General features: G+C 39.6%; 1 protein-coding gene across 3 annotated transcripts in view; it reads right to left on the bottom strand.

Annotated features, from left to right (window-relative positions):
• TEK (TEK receptor tyrosine kinase) overlaps positions 1–17,988 on the bottom strand; it is a 44,379-nt gene that overhangs the window by 4,792 nt on the left and 21,599 nt on the right. For 2 of the 3 annotated variants that reach the window (XM_075447122.1, XM_075447124.1), the window contains 19 exons: positions 17,669–17,821; positions 15,412–15,543; positions 14,102–14,242; positions 13,326–13,454; positions 12,167–12,321; positions 11,702–11,843; positions 11,159–11,320; positions 10,187–10,321; positions 9,136–9,429; positions 7,536–7,835; positions 6,884–7,041; positions 5,426–5,636; positions 4,377–4,487; positions 3,834–4,024; positions 3,346–3,459; positions 2,436–2,506; positions 1,798–1,838; positions 577–673; positions 11–110 (listed from right to left, as the gene is read on the bottom strand). In XM_075447122.1, the coding sequence (XP_075303237.1) occupies positions 11–110; positions 577–673; positions 1,798–1,838; positions 2,436–2,506; positions 3,346–3,459; positions 3,834–4,024; positions 4,377–4,487; positions 5,426–5,636; positions 6,884–7,041; positions 7,536–7,835; positions 9,136–9,429; positions 10,187–10,321; positions 11,159–11,320; positions 11,702–11,843; positions 12,167–12,321; positions 13,326–13,454; positions 14,102–14,242; positions 15,412–15,543; positions 17,669–17,821 (2,837 nt within the window). The remainder of the gene's footprint in view (positions 1–10; positions 111–576; positions 674–1,797; positions 1,839–2,435; positions 2,507–3,345; positions 3,460–3,833; positions 4,025–4,376; positions 4,488–5,425; positions 5,637–6,883; positions 7,042–7,535; positions 7,836–9,135; positions 9,430–10,186; positions 10,322–11,158; positions 11,321–11,701; positions 11,844–12,166; positions 12,322–13,325; positions 13,455–14,101; positions 14,243–15,411; positions 15,544–17,668; positions 17,822–17,988) is intronic. The other variant, XM_075447123.1, reaches the window with a different exon arrangement.

Raw genomic sequence — 17,988 nt, 5'->3', positions numbered from 1 at the left:
TCATTCTTACCTTTCTTTCTTCTAACATCCTGTTCAGTGACACTAATATCTGAGCAAATGATGGTCTTTCATATGGTTTCTCTCTCCAGCACTGCCTCATCAGGTCATACCTTTGAAAAACACAAACATTTGACAGTTTAGATACATAGATTAAAGATACAGATTCATGTTTATTGGAAGATTGTGCACATTCCATTTTTCAAAGGAAAATGGATTTATACATAGCTGGAATTCTTCTTTCCACATCTGGTTGCTATCTGAAAAGAATTTTTTTTGTCTCTGAAATAATCAAAAATCTGTCTCTGAGCTAAAGCCAAGCCATGTTGTGTAAAGGACAGGGTATCTGGCAGGAGCAGGGAGCCCGGGAAAGGGTTCATGGCAAATAACAGTGCATGCTGGGTAACAAAGGACTGAAGTAAAGATTTCCAATTGTGCACTCTTTTAAAATGTTTTTCTAAAAATTTTATGTTTTCCTGAAAAATGTTTGTTCTATTGGTTTCTTATAGACACCATACATTTCCTATAGCAGGTGTTGTGTTACTTTGTTTTGTTTTGTTTGCTGCGGCAGTTACTTACACTTCATCATCACAGTTGAGAGGCTTTTCCAGTCTGTACCCTTGAGGCAGTTTTTCATAGAGTTCTGCACATGTCATTCCACAATACGGTGTTCCACCTGAAGCAGAGTTCAACCATTGCCATGAACACATGGTGTTTTTAGTAAAAGAAAGTTTAATTACATAGCAGAAATAAAAAAGAATGACTGACTCATTAACAGGTAAATTAGTCCAACCTTAGGGAATATGTTGCAGCTACATTTTTGTTGTTAGTGTTTCCATGCTGCTTAATGCACAGTCTTGAGAAGAAAAATAAAAGAGAGTATAAGCTTTTATCATCTGTGGGGCTGCCGTGAATTTCTCTACAACTCCAAGGGCCTGCATCCGATTGAATTTGAACTAGTTTTGCAATACCCTTGGTGGCAACAGGCAAGCCATTCATTCATTAGCATGGTATTAGTAAAGATCCAGTACGGACTCATGGAGATGTTACTGTCAAGCTGGTTTTGTCCCTTTTTGTGGATGTTTAGCTGCTGAGACTCTTGATTTTCCACACTGCAGTGTGTTAGTTCCCACCCATGTCTAGCGCAAACCAATTTAGTAAGGAAAGCTGGGAACAAATTAGAAAGCAAGAGCTCACTAGTCCAGTACGCAACATGCACCTCAGTTGGGATGTGTCTCTTCGCCAGCAGATCGTGCGACACATTCCAAGGAAAATCATAAAGGCTATGTCACACAGTCCTTTTGAGTGGTTTGAGGCTATATCACACACAGCATGAATAGACGTGTGTGCAGACATGAACTCTAAATTTTAGTTGAAGATTAATGTTCAAAAATTTTCTTTGAGAATACTTGAAGAGGTTTGCCCCCGCCAAAGAAGTCATAAAAATTATATCTTGTTTTAAAACTTGTGAAGGCTGAGGAAAAGTCACCCATTAAACTAAAAGCACACTGGATTAGGGCTACAAATCATGTGATATGTTGCATTTTACATTTAGATATGGCCTAGGTTTCATAGTGGAATGAAAACATGGTCGTTATGCTTTTCCCATTTAGAATGGTACCTGAATTGCAAGTGTGACAATTGCATTTCCAAGCATACCGAAGCTAAAAAAACATTAGTCGAATGAAACAGCAAAAAAGGAAATACATTGTAAAGGAATAAATTTTTAACAGACTGATTGAATGGAGGTGGCTTGGCTCAGATAGGTTTATTTGTGCAGTACAAAATTCAGACACTTACCTAAACTAACAATTTCCCATAATAGGACACCGTATGACCATCTGCAACAGAGGGATGTTATGGAGTGCAACAAGAATTCAACAAGATTTCATATTTTAAAATGGTAGATGGTTTTGCTAGTATTCAGAGAACACAGAGAAGTGTGATTCATTCTGCTATATGTTTTATTAATTTTTGTCTAATAGTAGGCTTCGTAGAATCAGAAAGCAGGAGTGAAATCTTTAGCAAATTTAATCCACTGTGTGTCCATCAACCAGAGCCCTTTACTAGACTGTAAGCTCTCAGCAAATAGCACTATTACAGAATTACTTTGCCAAATATGACTTCCAGTTTCCTGACTAAAATACTGAGTTCCTCTGGGTCTCTCAAGGATTCATCAGGTTTCTGAGTTTGAATAAGAAATATAAAGTAGTGGCACAAATCCAATTAGCTTATGAACACAGGACTTGTTCAGACACTGATGATGAAATAAAATAACTTATTTGTCGTGGGTTTTATTTTTGCTTCCATTGCTCACTCATGCTGACATGGATACTTAGTTTTTTGAGTTAGGAGTGGATGTCTCATTCTGGCTGTCAAACTTTCTTTGATATTGAAAAATATTTATTTAGAAAAAAACCACTTGAAAACATACTTACACATCACTGTTTGTGGTGTAAACACTGTAATTCAAAGATTCAATTGCCATCCATCGCACTGGAAGCCGTCCCTGGAAAGTATTTCATGGAATTTTTTTTTGTTGGTGGTTGAAATAGCAATATTGCATTTTATAACCCAGCAATTGTTCTCTGTGTTACCTTAATGAACACTGATTTTATCCAAGTAAGCTTAACCAAGTAAATAAACTTATTTCTTTAAGTTGTGCTTTTACTTCCCAAAAGGATAGTTCACACTAGAGCTAATAGAAAACTTGTACAAGCAGAAGAAATGGAAATAGTTCCCACCTGAGTGATGTCTTATGATGCCTTTGACCAGTCCTGTTCCCTTGACCACCTGGTGTTATTCCCGGTCTATGACTACATGATGCTTCCTGCACATCTTCCAAAGCATTAGCTTTCGACAGCTGTGTTTCTAGCTCACAGATTCTGACATGCCTCTGGTTACCATCTTGCCAGCTTTGGCCTCGTTCAATACAATTAGACCAGCTTGCCTCAGCTGGACAAATTCTATAGCTGCACAGATCCACCCACATGCACGTATCCTGTTCGTATGTCAAATGGATAGTCTATGTTTTTTTAATAATACATTTTTACTTAATCTCATAACTGGCTGCAAAACTGGTTATTTTACTGCCATCCATATTCATAAAAATAATTTTCTATTACATTGTATATTATATCATTAACATGGTATAGAATTAATTTAGAAGCAATGTATGTATATTAATAAACACAATATAAATAGTCATATATGTTAATATATAATATTTAAATAATCAGTTCTGTAGTACCTATGAGTTTGCATTTTGTTCATATTAAAACTCAAAATAAGAAGCAAGAAAATAAAAAACGGGAAAAACAGCCTACATCAGTTTGGTTTGATCCTTACCATGGTCTTCTTAACATAAACTTCTTGACCTCTTGATAAGCCAAAGTCAGCTATTTTTGCAACATAATTTTCTCCAACCAAGATGTTTCTTGCTGCCAAATCTCGATGAATAAACTAAAATTAAAAAAAAAAAAGGAAATTGCCACAGTATCTATGAGCTTTACATGTATTATTTTAGTGCTATATTGAAAATTGCGAACATTAAGAATAAGAACAAAGCCCAAAACAAACGTCTTGGTATGTCGTTACCAAGAACATTTTAAACTTCATCTGAAGATGAAAGCAGTTAGTTATTGTGTCATTTCTAAGTTTTAGTTCCTTTTCCTTGATTTCCCATGACCATAGCATTTGATAGGGCTAAGTGAACCTACTAATCCAGTAGGTGCTATACAAGCTAAAATGAAAACCTTATTTTGATTTCATTATAGGGCATATTCCCTGAGAAATAAATTGCTGTGCTTTCAGTGGGTAGAGAGTTGATTACTGACCTGTTTCTGGCTCAAGTAGTCCATCCCTCTAGCAACATCTGCTGCAAAATGCAGAAGTTGCTGAGAGGAAAGGGTAGATGCAGTACTGTTGGCAATAGCAAAAGCTGGGTCTGTCTCTAGAACTCTGCTTTTCCGAAGGAAGTCCAGTAAATTTCCATGGGGGGCATATTCAATAGCAAGATAAAGATATCCTAATGAAACATCAGACAGTGAGCAGATCACAAAGTAAAAGAGAGTCAGTAATAGTATTTGGACACTTACACTGCTTTGAGTGAAAAAGAAATAAACATAAAACAGACTGGAGGGGAAATATCAAACAGCATAATTCCTAGGTTCAGAGGAGAATTTAGAGCTATTTATAAACATCACTTCTGAAGGATTAATGTGGGCTTGTAGATGTAAAACCAGTTTATTTGGCTTTTTGACAAATGTCGCAGAAAGATCTGCTTATAAGCTAGTGTTTCTATGGACTGTATGGGCTATACTGTGGAGGTTTTTATAAAAACTAATTTTGAAAGTACAGGTATTCAAGAGCTATCTTACCCCGATGTTCACATGCTCCCAAAAGATTTATGATGTTGGGATGATGACCAAGTTTACAAAGAACTTCAAGTTCTCCAGCAAAGTCTCTGTGATCATCTTTTGAGGCATACTCTGAAAATCAAATAAGCATGCATTTGTGTTTTCTTTTGAACTGAATTTATGACAATACTGTTGTTAACTGTGAGGACTCTGGGCTGCCCAGGGTACTACTGCTTCAGCCCCAACAGAAAAACTCTAACATACATTAGTATTTACTGAAAAAAGTAGGACTTTTCAATCAAAGGAAGAAAAAAGACAACATAATGTCTGTAGCAGCCACCTGCAGAGAAACAAAGTCTGTTAATATATCACATCATTTCCCTTATTATTTGAGAATGTAAAATGTCATAGCAGATCATAGGAAAACTAGCTGCCTAAAAGCCTTTCCATGTGTGTGCTGCTGATTGTTTCTGCCTGCATGCAGACCTTGGCTCTTTTATAAATGAACATCATACTTAAGAGTGTCTCCCAATTTGCCTAGATAATAATCTAATGAATTGCAAGAAAATATGTACATTCTGGCAGTATTCCACATATTGTAGTTCTCTCTGGGATGTGGCAGTCATGCCCAACGATTACAAAGAAAATGAGTGATCCTCGTAGTATGTACATATACAGATGCATAGGTACAGTTGTCTGGTAAAGCAAGATGAGCAAACGCTGTGCCCCAAGGCTAGCTGTGTGCTCCTCTCTCTATTAAATGCATCTTTTAATGGCTCCCACTTTGCAGGTGAGCTCATACATGAAGTTCATACTGACCTATGATTTGGAAAATACATACTAGTTAATGATATTAATAATTAGAGAGAAATATAAACCAACTTGACCGTGCAGAAGTACAGTCATTGCCAGGGCAAAAATCTTGGCCTAGTGACAGCTGATAGAATTTCACTAGCAAATTTGAATATTAGCTTTAGGAGAGGGCTACAAGGAATTTCTTATGACAGAGAAACACTTGGAATAAACAACCAACAAAAGTCTTTAGTCTGCGAGTCTCTGATCTGTACTACCTTTCATCCTTTTAATCGCAGCATCCATGCGTAAGCCATCTTTCTTAATGCGCGCTTTCAGGACTTGCCCAAAGTTACCTTCCCCGATCACATCTTGAAATTTGATGTCATTCCACTCAAGAACTGGGTAAATAGTGGGATCTGGGCTGTTTTTGGCTTTCCTGCTCAGGGTGAGAGTACCTGAGTTAAACTGTACAGCTGGCTCTTCCCTCTGTAACAGAGTTAAGCAAATGATATTAGCTGTGATTGCTGCTTTCCTGAGCAACTCTCTGGTTACACTCCCCAAATACATGGGTGCTCACTCACCTACACAGACACACATGGAGCCTGATCCATCTCTTGCTCACGCAAGAGTGAGTACAGTAGACAACTGCACCAATTTAGACAATAACTACACCAAGAGCTTCTTCCCAGACCGCAAAATTAATCAGGCTCTTAATTTATGCATAGGTACGTTTGTAGACCTAGGCCTCCTGAAGAGTTTTATAATCATCTTGAAGATGGAGATGGGCAAAAATCATGTGGTAAAACTGATCTCAAAACCAATTTTAAGCCTCAGCTTTGAGATTCATCTCATATTAGGTTGGACTAAACCCTGAGCTGATCAGGCTCAGTAGGAAGACTGAGGAAAGAAGAAGGAAGGGAACAAAAGAGGGAGGAAATGATCTTCCTCCACACTGGAGGAGACATCTCTACTTCAGTTACACATTCCCATGAAATACTTCTGTGGGAGAAGTTTCAGGACAAGGAGCACGAGGTATTCTGTGTGGCCTGGGGACTGGTCATCTTTTTGGCTGAGCCCCATCTTTATGAAACCACTTATGCAGATCCATATGCAGGAGCTCTTTGACCCAGCTTTATTCTGCTTCACAGGTTCCCCTCTGAAGTGAGACAATAGCACTGGAAAGCAGAGTGATAAAAAGACTACAGCAGGATACAAATATATCTCATATATATATGAGATAGATAGACATCTCTATGTGATGTTACAACCTTTAGCAATTTCCTGACAGCCAGAACTATGATGTTGCCATTGACTGATCGCTGGTGTGCTGTCCCCAAGTTGAAAAGCCATTACTTGAGCAGTCATTGATGCTCACAATCAGCGTTAAAAAATCTTGTAATTTTCAAAATCAGGCACAATTTCAAGGAGGGAGAACAGGCTCCTCCATTCTGTCTGGCTCGGTCCTTGTCATACACAGGTGCGACAAGGCAGGAAAGGGAGAAGGATAAATGGGGTGCAGCTGTTTTCAGGTCAGGTTTTCTACCTCATAGCCTAGAAGTGTGATTGCTTAGATCCAGGGTCACTAGCAGAGACACTTCCCAACAACAGTACTAATTGCAGACCTGAAGAGAAGACGGTATTTGGGAAGGCTAAGGAAAAGGAATTGGAATAAATCAGGAAAAGATGGGACCAAAATTAATAACCACACGAACACAGGAAATCTGCAAACCCACCACCACGTTTTGGAAAGCCTGAGCCATTCGGCGCTGGAAGTTGGCTCGTTTTAACTGCAGCATGATGAGAAAGGCCAGGAGGATTGTTACACAGGTCATCCCTGCAGAGCCAAGAATAGCAATAAGCAGCATTTTGCCTCCTTTTGATTCATATGGAGCTGTTGAGGAAGCACAGAAAGAGTTCATAATTATTTCCAGCAAATTCTGAAAAAGCCATGAACACTGTACAGCTAAATACTCCTGTCTTGTAAACTGTATAGACATAGAGATACATCCCTTTGTTTTCAGAAAACGTCACAGACGTTGGATACTCTGACTTTCAGATGCGTGAGCACATGCAGGTCCCGCTGAATTCAGGCAGAGCAGAGCTCAGGTCACATTTATTGATCTAACAGTCCTAGTATATGCAGCTCCTTTATCTTAGGAGCTGTTGGGCACTTTCTAGTGGATGGACACAAATGTTGTATGTTGTCACTTAACCAATGCCATGCAGCAAACTGAGAAACACATTTTGGTGATGCTGTGTTGTGGGTCAAAATTAAGAGCAAAAGAAAACTCATATTAAAAAAAAAATATTTAGACTTTGCCTTAGTTAACTAGTTTTTACAACAGGCCCTGCTTTGTGCAAGTCCAGCATGCTGGAATAACCAACCTTTAGCTTCTGGAAGAGTCTTCAGTTCAAACGATGTGTTTGGGTTGCTCAAGCCAATGTTGTTCTGAGCATTAATCTGAACCTGGTACACAGTGTTTGGCTCAAGGCCTTTGAGATGATACTGAGTAATGCTGGTGTTCTTAATGATAATATCGATGTGGTTGTACTCAGTCTTGCCGTAAATTTTGTAGCTGATGATGATGGAGGAGATGGAATGACCCTCGGCAGTTGTCCAAGAGATGACTGAGGATGTGTCTGTGGTGTTAGAAAACCTGATGTTGTATGGTGCGGGAGGGATTCCTGAGAATAAACACAAACACACATAAAGTGTTGGAGTGTGCATCCACCTCTTTCTCCTTCCTGCAGTGAGCCAAACACTCTCCTTGATGCGTTTGCTGTGCTAAACAGAAGCAGAATTTTGTTGATGAGCTATGATAACTGAAGTTTTATGAACCTGATGTGCTGTCACCCGTGTTGCAGTACTCCATACCTCCAGCAGAGGTTGGAGTGGCATTCAGTATACTCCTGTCCTTGGAGGGTGATACGAATGCTCTGAGCTGTGTGCACAGACAACATGATTACTTTCAAATTAATGCAGAAAGGGTTCATTCTATACTGAATCGCAATCCCCGTGTGATTCCCCGGTCCCATACGTTCACTGCTTCAGGGAGCAGTTCGCTGGCAGGATGTGGGCTGTTAGAAAGAAGGGAAATTAATACCGACATTTTCACAAATTTCATCATAAAACCACCAGTGGGGCTGAGTGCTGGACTTGTGGACACACCTGTGACTACTAAGCTAAGTACCTTCTCCTGGAAAACAATATCCTTATGTTTTTCTTAGTGCTGTTTGGCATCAGAGCTCAGGAAACTGGAGCGTCCCATGACAGCCATTGGTTACTTCTGTTAACATAGGAACTCAGTGACGGCCTCCTCACATGACCCGTAAGGAGGAAGCAGCCCACCTTTCCAGTGTGTGGTGTGGGCAGTGGCAACCATCAGCTGTTCAGATGGACGTCTGTTCAGATGGTACTTCATTCAGATAGGGCATTTGTTGTGGTATTATGAAAGGACACTACTCGCACCCAGGGAGTTCAAGGGCAGTCATTGGTCTTCAGTGTAGCACACTTAACTACTCTTTGCTCACGGGAGTTTTACCTTGCACTGTATCTTCTCTTCCTTCTTTAACTGCTGCCTATTTCTGTATTGACATAGCTGGATTGCAGAGTCAGTGGTTTTTTGGAGTAACAAAAGAGCTTGGAGTAGGGAACTCTGTGGGTTCACCATTATGGGAAGGAAAAAAGTGCTACCTGTGTTAGAAGTATGAATCGTACTGAAATGAACATGTGGAGTCCCAAGCTTTTAATTTGTTTTCCCCATTTTCTTTTAAACTCATTATTAACTGCTGATAATTTCCAGTGTAAGAATTTCTTTGGACACTGAGCTATCTTCACAATAGCAGTAAAAACAACCACAAGTGATCATCAGGAACTGTTACCAGAACAAAGGATTACATTCAATGTAGTCATTAAGTGACAATCAGTCTGCTCACTGGGGGAAAGAGGAAGAATTAAACAGAAGGATGTGAATCAGCTACTTACTGTCGCTGAAAGTCCATGAATACAGATAGTTGCTCCATTCTCCTTGGGACCTGGTGTTCACCCGTACCCTGCACATGTATTGCTGTCTAGGCTCAAGATCTTTAATGATCAGGGTGGACATATTTCCTGGCACTTGAGTAATAACACTGCTCTCTTCACCATTGTCATTGACGCTCTTCCTTTCCACTTCAACATGAACGTCATCCTCTGTCCTCAGTGTTAAAGGATGCCATGATAAATTCAGTGATGTCATACTTTTTGGAAAGAGAGTGAGACCTTCTGGTGGAGGGAGACCTTGGAAAAGCCACAGTGAGACAGGGGACAACATTTTATGTCTAACATGCAAGCTATAATAGGGGTACCAGTTCTTCCCAACCACTTGCCCTAGCTTGGGGTGACAAAGGGTAATTCTCCCTGTCACCCCACCCAATTTGGCACGAAGAGGTGTTGATAGTCCCAAAGTATCTTATCTTATCAACAGCTGTTATGTCAATAAAAAGGTCTCTTCACCAAGATGGTGTTGCAGATGCACTTTTTGGACATGAGAAGTCAGCTCTTTCGCTCTCATGAGATAGTTCCTGGTGCAGTTCTCATTTATTTTGTATGTCTGTATTCAGTTTGCACTGTAGCCTCAGTGGATTAAAAGCTTTTCTGTTTGTTCAGACATCTTCATTTTTAAAGTGAACTGGTCTAATATTAAGATGAAGGATGGATCTTGTATTAGGAGGAATGACTGGCATGCAAAATAAATGATTTCTATCTCCAACTCTGCTGCACAGCCAGCCAAAATACATAAACTTTCCTTTACCAGACTTCCCATCTCTAAATCAGAGAGAATAATAGCTCTGCCCTTTTCTGGTTTTCTTCACTTCTGTTTTATTATTTTCTTCTTTTTTTTTTTTTTCTTTGCTGAGATTATTTTGAGTCTACATCGTTTTCATGTCCAGCCTTCTTTGATCAAATTAAAGTGCTCTGGCAGAGATCAGGGAACAGACCACAGAGAAAAACAGTTGAGACAGCCCTTTTGCAAAAATCCAAGATGACGACTTACCAAGTGCAGCTGTTGTGAAGCTAGCCTGTGGCCCAGGATGGCCTTCGCCACCTTCCCCTTGCCGACTCAGCTGAACACAGAACTGATATTCTGTTTTTGGTTCCAGATTGTCCAGTCTTTTGGTTGTGCCTTTTACTGATAACGAAAGGAGAAAGTAAAGCCATAGTCCATGCTGAAAAATGTTAAGGAAGAAAAGGTTTGGAAAATATTTCTGAACCACTAACCATAGAAGCTAAGATACTCAGGCTCTTCTTTTGTTCCTGATTCACAAAGATAAACTATTTAGAAGTACATAATATTTATTTCTAAGCTGAGCTCCAACCCAGCCCAAACAATGTTTCCGTCTGCCCTTCCTTCAGGACAGAACAAGACAGGTTGCTGAGGCAGTGTGCACTGTGTATGCCAATCCTGGGTTATCTTGAATTAGTAGCAACAGTTGTTTGTTACTTGTTCAAGTTCCTGTAATGTTTCCTATAATATTTTAGGCCCTGCTTAAAATGTTAAACCAGGGCTGGAAGAGGTAATCTAACTCACAAGCAGGCTTCATTTTGCCCACACCATTCCTAATAACTATTTAGGTAATATATTTTTCTCACCAGAGGGCACAATAATCATGAAGGAGGACTGCAGATGCTCCAGGATGTCTCTGTACTCCTCACTACTTTTGAAAATCTGCTATTTACATATGAGTTTTCAACAGCTGGTCCCAACATTGTGTACTGTTTATGTTAAGGAAGGAGGGTGGAGTACTTTGGTTACTGAAAACTGAATATACAGTTTTGACTGGTTTTGGTGTACCACATCCACATTAACATTATACGTAGTGATATACAAAGAGTTAAGCGTCCAGTCAGAAAAGATTTAACTTTTATGTGTTGTAGTCTTCTCAGTCTAGTTAAGAGCAGATACCACATTATGTTTCAGCATGCAGCTGAAGTTTATGTTTAAGGGAATTAAAGAATGTCCTCTTACCTTCCACGGACATCCAGGACTGATAACGTTTTGCTGGCTTGTACAGCAGTTTTGTTGACACAACAGGTCCATCTCCAAGATGTAACTCAGCATTGATATCAATTATGAGAAAATTATGTCCACTGTCTGTCAGCCTTGGAGCATATTGTGGCACAGGAGGAACTGAGCAAGAACGCAAATATTAAACCAGCCTTTTAATTCCCTGTATCATTAAAACTCTGGTATCTTCCTAGATCTACAGGAAAATGGGAGATGGTCTTCAAAACTCGTACATAGTAGACAGGGATTTATACCCTAGAGCTGACAATTTAGATCTTTCAAAAAAGCCTCGGGTTTTCTTCTGATCCTTACCATCACACTTATTTTTTCAATACGCATAATTAGCATGTTGCTTATAAAGGGTTTCTGTTGATATTGTCATAGTAGATATTTATTCAGACATTTTCCTGCAATGCAGAGAACAGAAAGCTCTGCCATGTTAGAGTGTAAAGCTGCCCTTCAAAGCAGAGGGGCAAAGATATTTGAAGAGATTCATGCTTTTACCTTTGACTGTAACTTGAAATGGTTTCTCTGCCATTCCTGCTACTGTCTGCACACTGCAGACCCAGGTTCCTGTATCACGAGGCTGGATTCGATTAATTGTAAACATGGCTTCAGAGCGATTACTGGTAACAATTAGGGCAGGCTGAAATGACAAAGGACATAGAGGGCCTGAAAAATATGGACATGTAGGAATATTCCCATGACACTTTCTCACAGTTTAGAAACTCATCTAGAGTTCAGTGATATCAATAGAAAGGGTCTACAATGGTCAATTCCATAGTTTCCTGTGTGCTACATACAGTTTGTGAGGTATCTCAGAATATCGAAATTTCACATCATGCGTCAGAAGCATAGTGTGCATTAACTACAGATAAAGTAAATATAAACATCAGAAATAAAAGGAATAGTGTGCATTAACTGCAGATAAAGTAAATATAAACATCAGAAATAACAGGAAGCAATTACCCTTAGGACGGTTCCATCTTGCTTCAAAAGTTTAAATTCTTCAGATTTAGGAAGTGGCATCCCACTTGCTATACAAAAAGGCTTGAACTCGATGCCAGAATTGAGTTCTACAGGATCTAGTAAGTTTTCTATCTGAGGTGGAAGATCTGCTGAACCTACAGAAGGTGTATAGTATTTTAACGTCAGCCTTCAATCGGAACTTTAAAAAGGCAGCAAAAAAACAAGTTTAGGCATACAATGAGCATAGGCCTCGTGGGCATACGCAATGATCATGCTTACCAAACTCAGCACTGTTACATCAGTGCAAATACCATGTGAGAATGAACAAGTCCTGCCTCCACTCTGCTTTCTTTTCCGCTCCCCTCTTCCCCTCTTTTTCTCGCTGACAGTCTAAGCACAGAGAGTCTAGCTATGGCAAAATCATGCACACATTTTGTATTGAATGTACAGTATCTATTTTCTCTCCTTATTGCTGTTTAAGAAGAGCAGTCACATCACAATAGTATAGTCTGGCTGGCTGGATCACAGTCTTCTTTGTCTGTTTCTCTTGAAAGCTCTTAGACAGTAACAGTGGATTTGTCAATTTATTTATCAAGCAGAAATAATAGATGCTGAGTGCATCTTCTAATATAGCGTGTGAACCTTGCCTGAATCCAAAGATATTCTGGGTGAAGTATGTTCAGCTTTGCAAGCTTGACTGTCTCTCAGAGAGACAGGGCTATTTTAAACTGCAGGGTTGTCTTGGTATCTCAGTCATCAAATTCAGATCATGAGGCACATAGGAGTGTATGCAGATGAGTAAGGGGCAGGTAACGGTAAAGTACCATGAGTCTGTCCAAAAGCTGATCATGCAGGTAGGATGTGCAGCTTCTGTCAGTAATTGATATTAAGGTCAGAGTCAAATCATATAGAGTAAGATTTGCAAATCTACCTCCAATGAAATCAACATCAGATTAAATGGTAGCATTTCAGCCTGTAGCTTATGGGGCAGAGGCTTAAAAACACTGCATTGCAATGAAGATGTACAGAAAAGTCTGGGTCCCTGGAATGCAATTGCAGAACAAGGATACCAGCCTGGAGTAGAAGTGCTGTACCAGCATGAAGATCTGTTTCAGTTACACTGGGAAAAGCCATTTACTACCATGTTACCTTGCTTTACCTTCTTTTTCACATTGCAGACCATGCCATCCAAGGGAGCAAATGCAGCCCTTAAATCTGTCGCATGTCCCTCGATTGTGACAATTGCATTTGAGTTTGCAATCTGACCCATAAAAACCAGGTTTGCATTCTGCAAGTACATATGTTTCCAGTTAGTGTAAAGGTACTAGAAAATGTCTTCCATTACTTTTCAATCTCATGCATCAGTTCTCCAGCAGGGTTTAGTTCCCTCGGTTGGCTTTACCTTGAAGCTGTATGTATTAGAATTAAATCATCCACAGAGCAGCCTGAGAATGCTCGAACATCAAAAAAGTAGAGTACATTTGTATCCGTGCCTGTCATTTGTAGACTAGATGCCAATGTGGAAAATTCTTCAATCTCCACTGTTGTTTCACTTGCACTGTGGTAGTGTCCATCAGAGTCATGTTACCACTGAACAAGATGACACATATTCTTAAAGGAAGATGTGCTTCATGTCCCAAAGAGACTGCAATCTAATCAAACTGATTAAGGCTGATTATACTCAGTATTGCTCAGCAATGGATGATTTTTAATGTCTCAGTAGAACATCAATCCATTTTGCAGAATAATTTGAACAGTTTTTAACTTTAATATATACTTCTTTTGAGAATCTGACATGGGCCTCTGATATGGGTTACCCCTCTTTTAAAGAACGTAAAAGATCCCGTCTTTTAGTCTCCTCTGTTAGTTCCCTTCTATATTTCCTATGTGCAGCACACTACGGACTCTACCATTCTTCACCATTTTTCACTATACCTTTATCACATTCCAGTCCCATCCATCCTGTGGCACAAGAGCAACCATATGGATCTGGTAGACAGAACATATAGTTTCTGCAGCCATAGTTTTCTTTACAGCTCTCTTCACATGTTTTGCCAAATGTATTGGCTCCACAAGCTATTGAAGCGAGAGAGGAAAAGAATAGCACAACACCATTAAGTCCACAAAAGAGCTTATGCCTCTAATGATACAGCTTTAGACAACAAAAAATATTAATTAAAATAAAAAATAGCATTTTTACCATTCACATACCAGATAAGATAACATCCATAACAACTTAAGCCATGGCTGCACCAGTGGTTAAGTTCAGGCAGCAGAAACAAGCATAACTTTCTCCCATGTGAGGATACATCAGGAAAGCACCTATTGCTTTGAATATGTGGGGACAGAGCTTCAGCAATAAAACATCTTTGTAAACCTTTTTAATATAAAATGGACAAACAGTGCCATGAAAACCAAATATTATTGTTAGAGGTGAGTGCATATGAAACTGCTAAGCTCGAGGTTTTGCTTTTCTGCTTTTATCATTGTTATATTAGAGTAGTTCAGATGTCAACTGTTCCAATAGCTTAGCTGCAGTATTTGCAGCACTGCAATTCAGTCAGAATATTAGGATACATATTTAGCACTGGACCCAAAAGTTGCTTGGAGAGACCAGAGCAGTGTGATGCCTGCTGTAATTATTCCGTAATCCAAACTGATTGTCACAGACACAGATATGCACCAACAGTCTTCTACTGTTGACATGCCCCTGCGGAGGCAATGGACCCTGTGAGCATGTCAACAGCTTGTTCAGAAGTAGCCAGGGAATCTCTAACACAGGGCTTCATTTCCTAGTGCTAGTGTATCCTTAAGATCTCCTGTTCTATCATGCACTTAACAGTCAGTCAGTAGCTTCATGCATACTGATTTCAGGGGAATGATAGAACAGCCCAGGTTGGAAGAGATCTCGAAAGATCATCCGGTCCAGCCTGTCCTGGGAAACGGAGCCTAGAAGAGATTATCTGTCAGATTGTCCAAGTGCGTATTGCTCAAGAAGAGCTGGAAACATTCATCTTCCCTGGCAATGTAATCTCTACTAGGAGAAGAGAGGGAGAAGTCAAATCACAAATGCAACAGCCCTACTAATTCAGGGTTCATCTCACCCAACACTGTCTTGTCTCTAGCAGCAGCTCTAAATGTTATAGCTATAAGGAGTAAAACAAGGCTACTCCCCTCAATAATTTGCCAACTTCAGCTACTGAGAACAAGTTAATAAGCCATCAGTGAAAACGCTATTTGCTTACCTTTTTCACATGTTTTTCCCATAAAACCTGGAGGACAGATGCATTCCCCAGTATCTTCATGACAAACGCCATTATTCGTGCAGGAAGGGCAGTGGGAGCTACAGGAAGGGCCCCATCTCTGAGCTTCACATCCTTTTATGCAAAAATATAATGACATCTTTGTTGTCTTCTTACTCAGTAACCAATCAACTACTAAAATTCTTTTTAATTGAGACAAACAGTAAATAGATAAAAATACAATCCATATGGACCCGCAGCCAACTGGCCCAATGTAAAGAATCCCTTTTTTCATTGTGGAAGTGCCCCTGTTTCTGGATCAGAACTGCTGCATAGTATGCAGTAATGCTATGTAACATCTTCAAGGCAGGAACTGAAAAAGTCTTCCATTTCTGAAACTAAAGATAGATTTTTTTTTTCAGTTTGGAAGAGTAAGTTTGGAAATTGAAAAAGATTTTTATATTTAAGATTTCTATTCTTGTAGCAGGGATCTGAGATCTACAAAAGGTAGAGGATTCACCTGGAGCTGGCTGTACTGGTAGTAAGCCAGCAGTACGAAGCTGGGCATCACTACCATTGTACCAGCATTAGGCAATTCACGATCGTTTTCTGTGACAATATTTTTCTTCAATGTTCATTAGACTGAGTTCACATCTGTTGCATCTTTACTGTCTTCAGTGGGACTTTATGAGAAGCATCAATCAATGGGTGATCTGTTTCTGGAATAAATGGACTAAGAGCAATCAGTTGTTTTAATGCCTGCCATGAGTTTCTTTCCCACTTCATCATTTAATAAGATACTACTGCCATTAATCTTGCCAGTTCTGACACAGATTTCATAGAAGCAGAGCTCAAGCTCTGAACAAGTATATGTGACTTCATCAGGAAAATGCTTAATCTGTCCCTACAGGATACAAAATTCTCTGAGCTGCTTTTGAAATCGGAGGGAACTGAGAGGACTCAATAATTTTCAGTATTTGGTTTATAACAATATTTCTTACACGACAGAGTCTGACCTTCATGACTTCCTCTAGTGTAAAGCTAGGGCTGAGAAGAGTAATCAACCTGGAAAGTCCTGAGGCAGGCTCACTAAAAGTGTGTAACCCAGACTCAGATCAGCTTTTTCAGATTTCAGCAAGCATTTAACGAATCAACATGGCACTTGGAACTTTATCTCCTCCTGCTACCGGAATGAAATTCTTACATGTGGATACTGAAAAAAAAAAAAGCTTTGCTAAAAGTCCTCTGTCTGTGTCTACAATGCTAATTGAAAGAAAGACAAGACGTGTTTGAGCAGTGGCACATAATCATCCATTCTCTTTATTGTTAGTGTGCTCCTTATCACTCTCCCAGACTGTGCCCCAGGGGTCTTCCCAATAGGCAGGACAGACAAGACAAAAGGCTGTTTCAAGGCAGGTGACAGAATTTATGGATAAGTCTTCTGCTGTGCAGCTTGGCGCTGAAGTAGAGAACATATCTTGGACCATTTAATTTAGTAAGGTGGCAATAGCTTCAGAATCTAAATCTGGGGCATTATATTGATTCATTTGTGACATCTGGAAGTATTGTGTGGATGTTTGCAAGTAAAATACATTTTACTGTTGGAAACATTTTCTCCATAATAGAAGATATTTGAACAGCTATTTATTTTTGCATATTGCTTTTATATTTCTAAGTTAATGGAATATAATTTCCTTTATATCTGATGAAAATAGACATAGCAGCGTGAGCTACAAGTAATGGAGAATATCCGCCTGCATTGTAAACTGGTCCTGTCGTCCACTGGAAGGTGAACTTTAAGAGCTAACTAAGGCTGGAGTAGTTTTTGAAATTCAATAATGTATGCTAAAGATGATAAATCTTAGGATAAATGGATGTAGCGCACCACAGAGAACAGAGACATTTGAAAATTTCTGTTTTGTGATCAGACCCAACCTCATATTTGCGGGTGACGCAGTGCTACATTCTTCATCCATCCTTACCTGATGTTTGAAAAGCTGAGATGCTGAGAAGAGAGGTAGCTGTCCTGGCAATAGCTAAGACAAATTGAACCTAAATCTGAATTATTTTCTCTCTCAGCTGCTTGAATCAGTATCAGCTTGTACCAAGCATCATTGGGGAAAAAAAATTTTCTGACATAATCTGACAGCAGCTTATGCCAAGGGAGATTTTGGCCCTTATTTGGGCACAATGTAAGTTTCACGTCATATTCATTATGACTTTAAACGATTAATCGTCAGCACACATTAATGGAACTTACGTCTGACAATAAGCCTCGTGTAAGCAGAAGTAAAGAGGTTTCCTCCTATATATCTGGCAGAGTAAACCCCTGCATCCTGTGGTTGAACTTGAGGATAGGAGACTTCCAGCTCCCCTGGCACTTCATGCCTGGGTACAGAGTGGATGAAGGAACCTGGGGAAGGAGCACACAGATACAGCAGAAAGAAGTCATTAACCCTGTACAGACAGAAGTGAGTTTGCATTGTTTACTGAGGAAGGACAGCTGGGATGTGCTAAGCAGCAGAATCTATTTATTAGCTATGAATTTGTTGACAGCTCTTTAGCCATACTAGGTTTTGG

The sequence above is a fragment of the Opisthocomus hoazin genome, chromosome Z, assembly GCF_030867145.1.
Source record: "Opisthocomus hoazin isolate bOpiHoa1 chromosome Z, bOpiHoa1.hap1, whole genome shotgun sequence".
Taxonomy (NCBI): domain Eukaryota; kingdom Metazoa; phylum Chordata; class Aves; order Opisthocomiformes; family Opisthocomidae; genus Opisthocomus; species Opisthocomus hoazin.
Note: the sequence above shows the minus strand (reverse complement) of the source record. Positions and strands in the feature narration are given on the sequence as shown.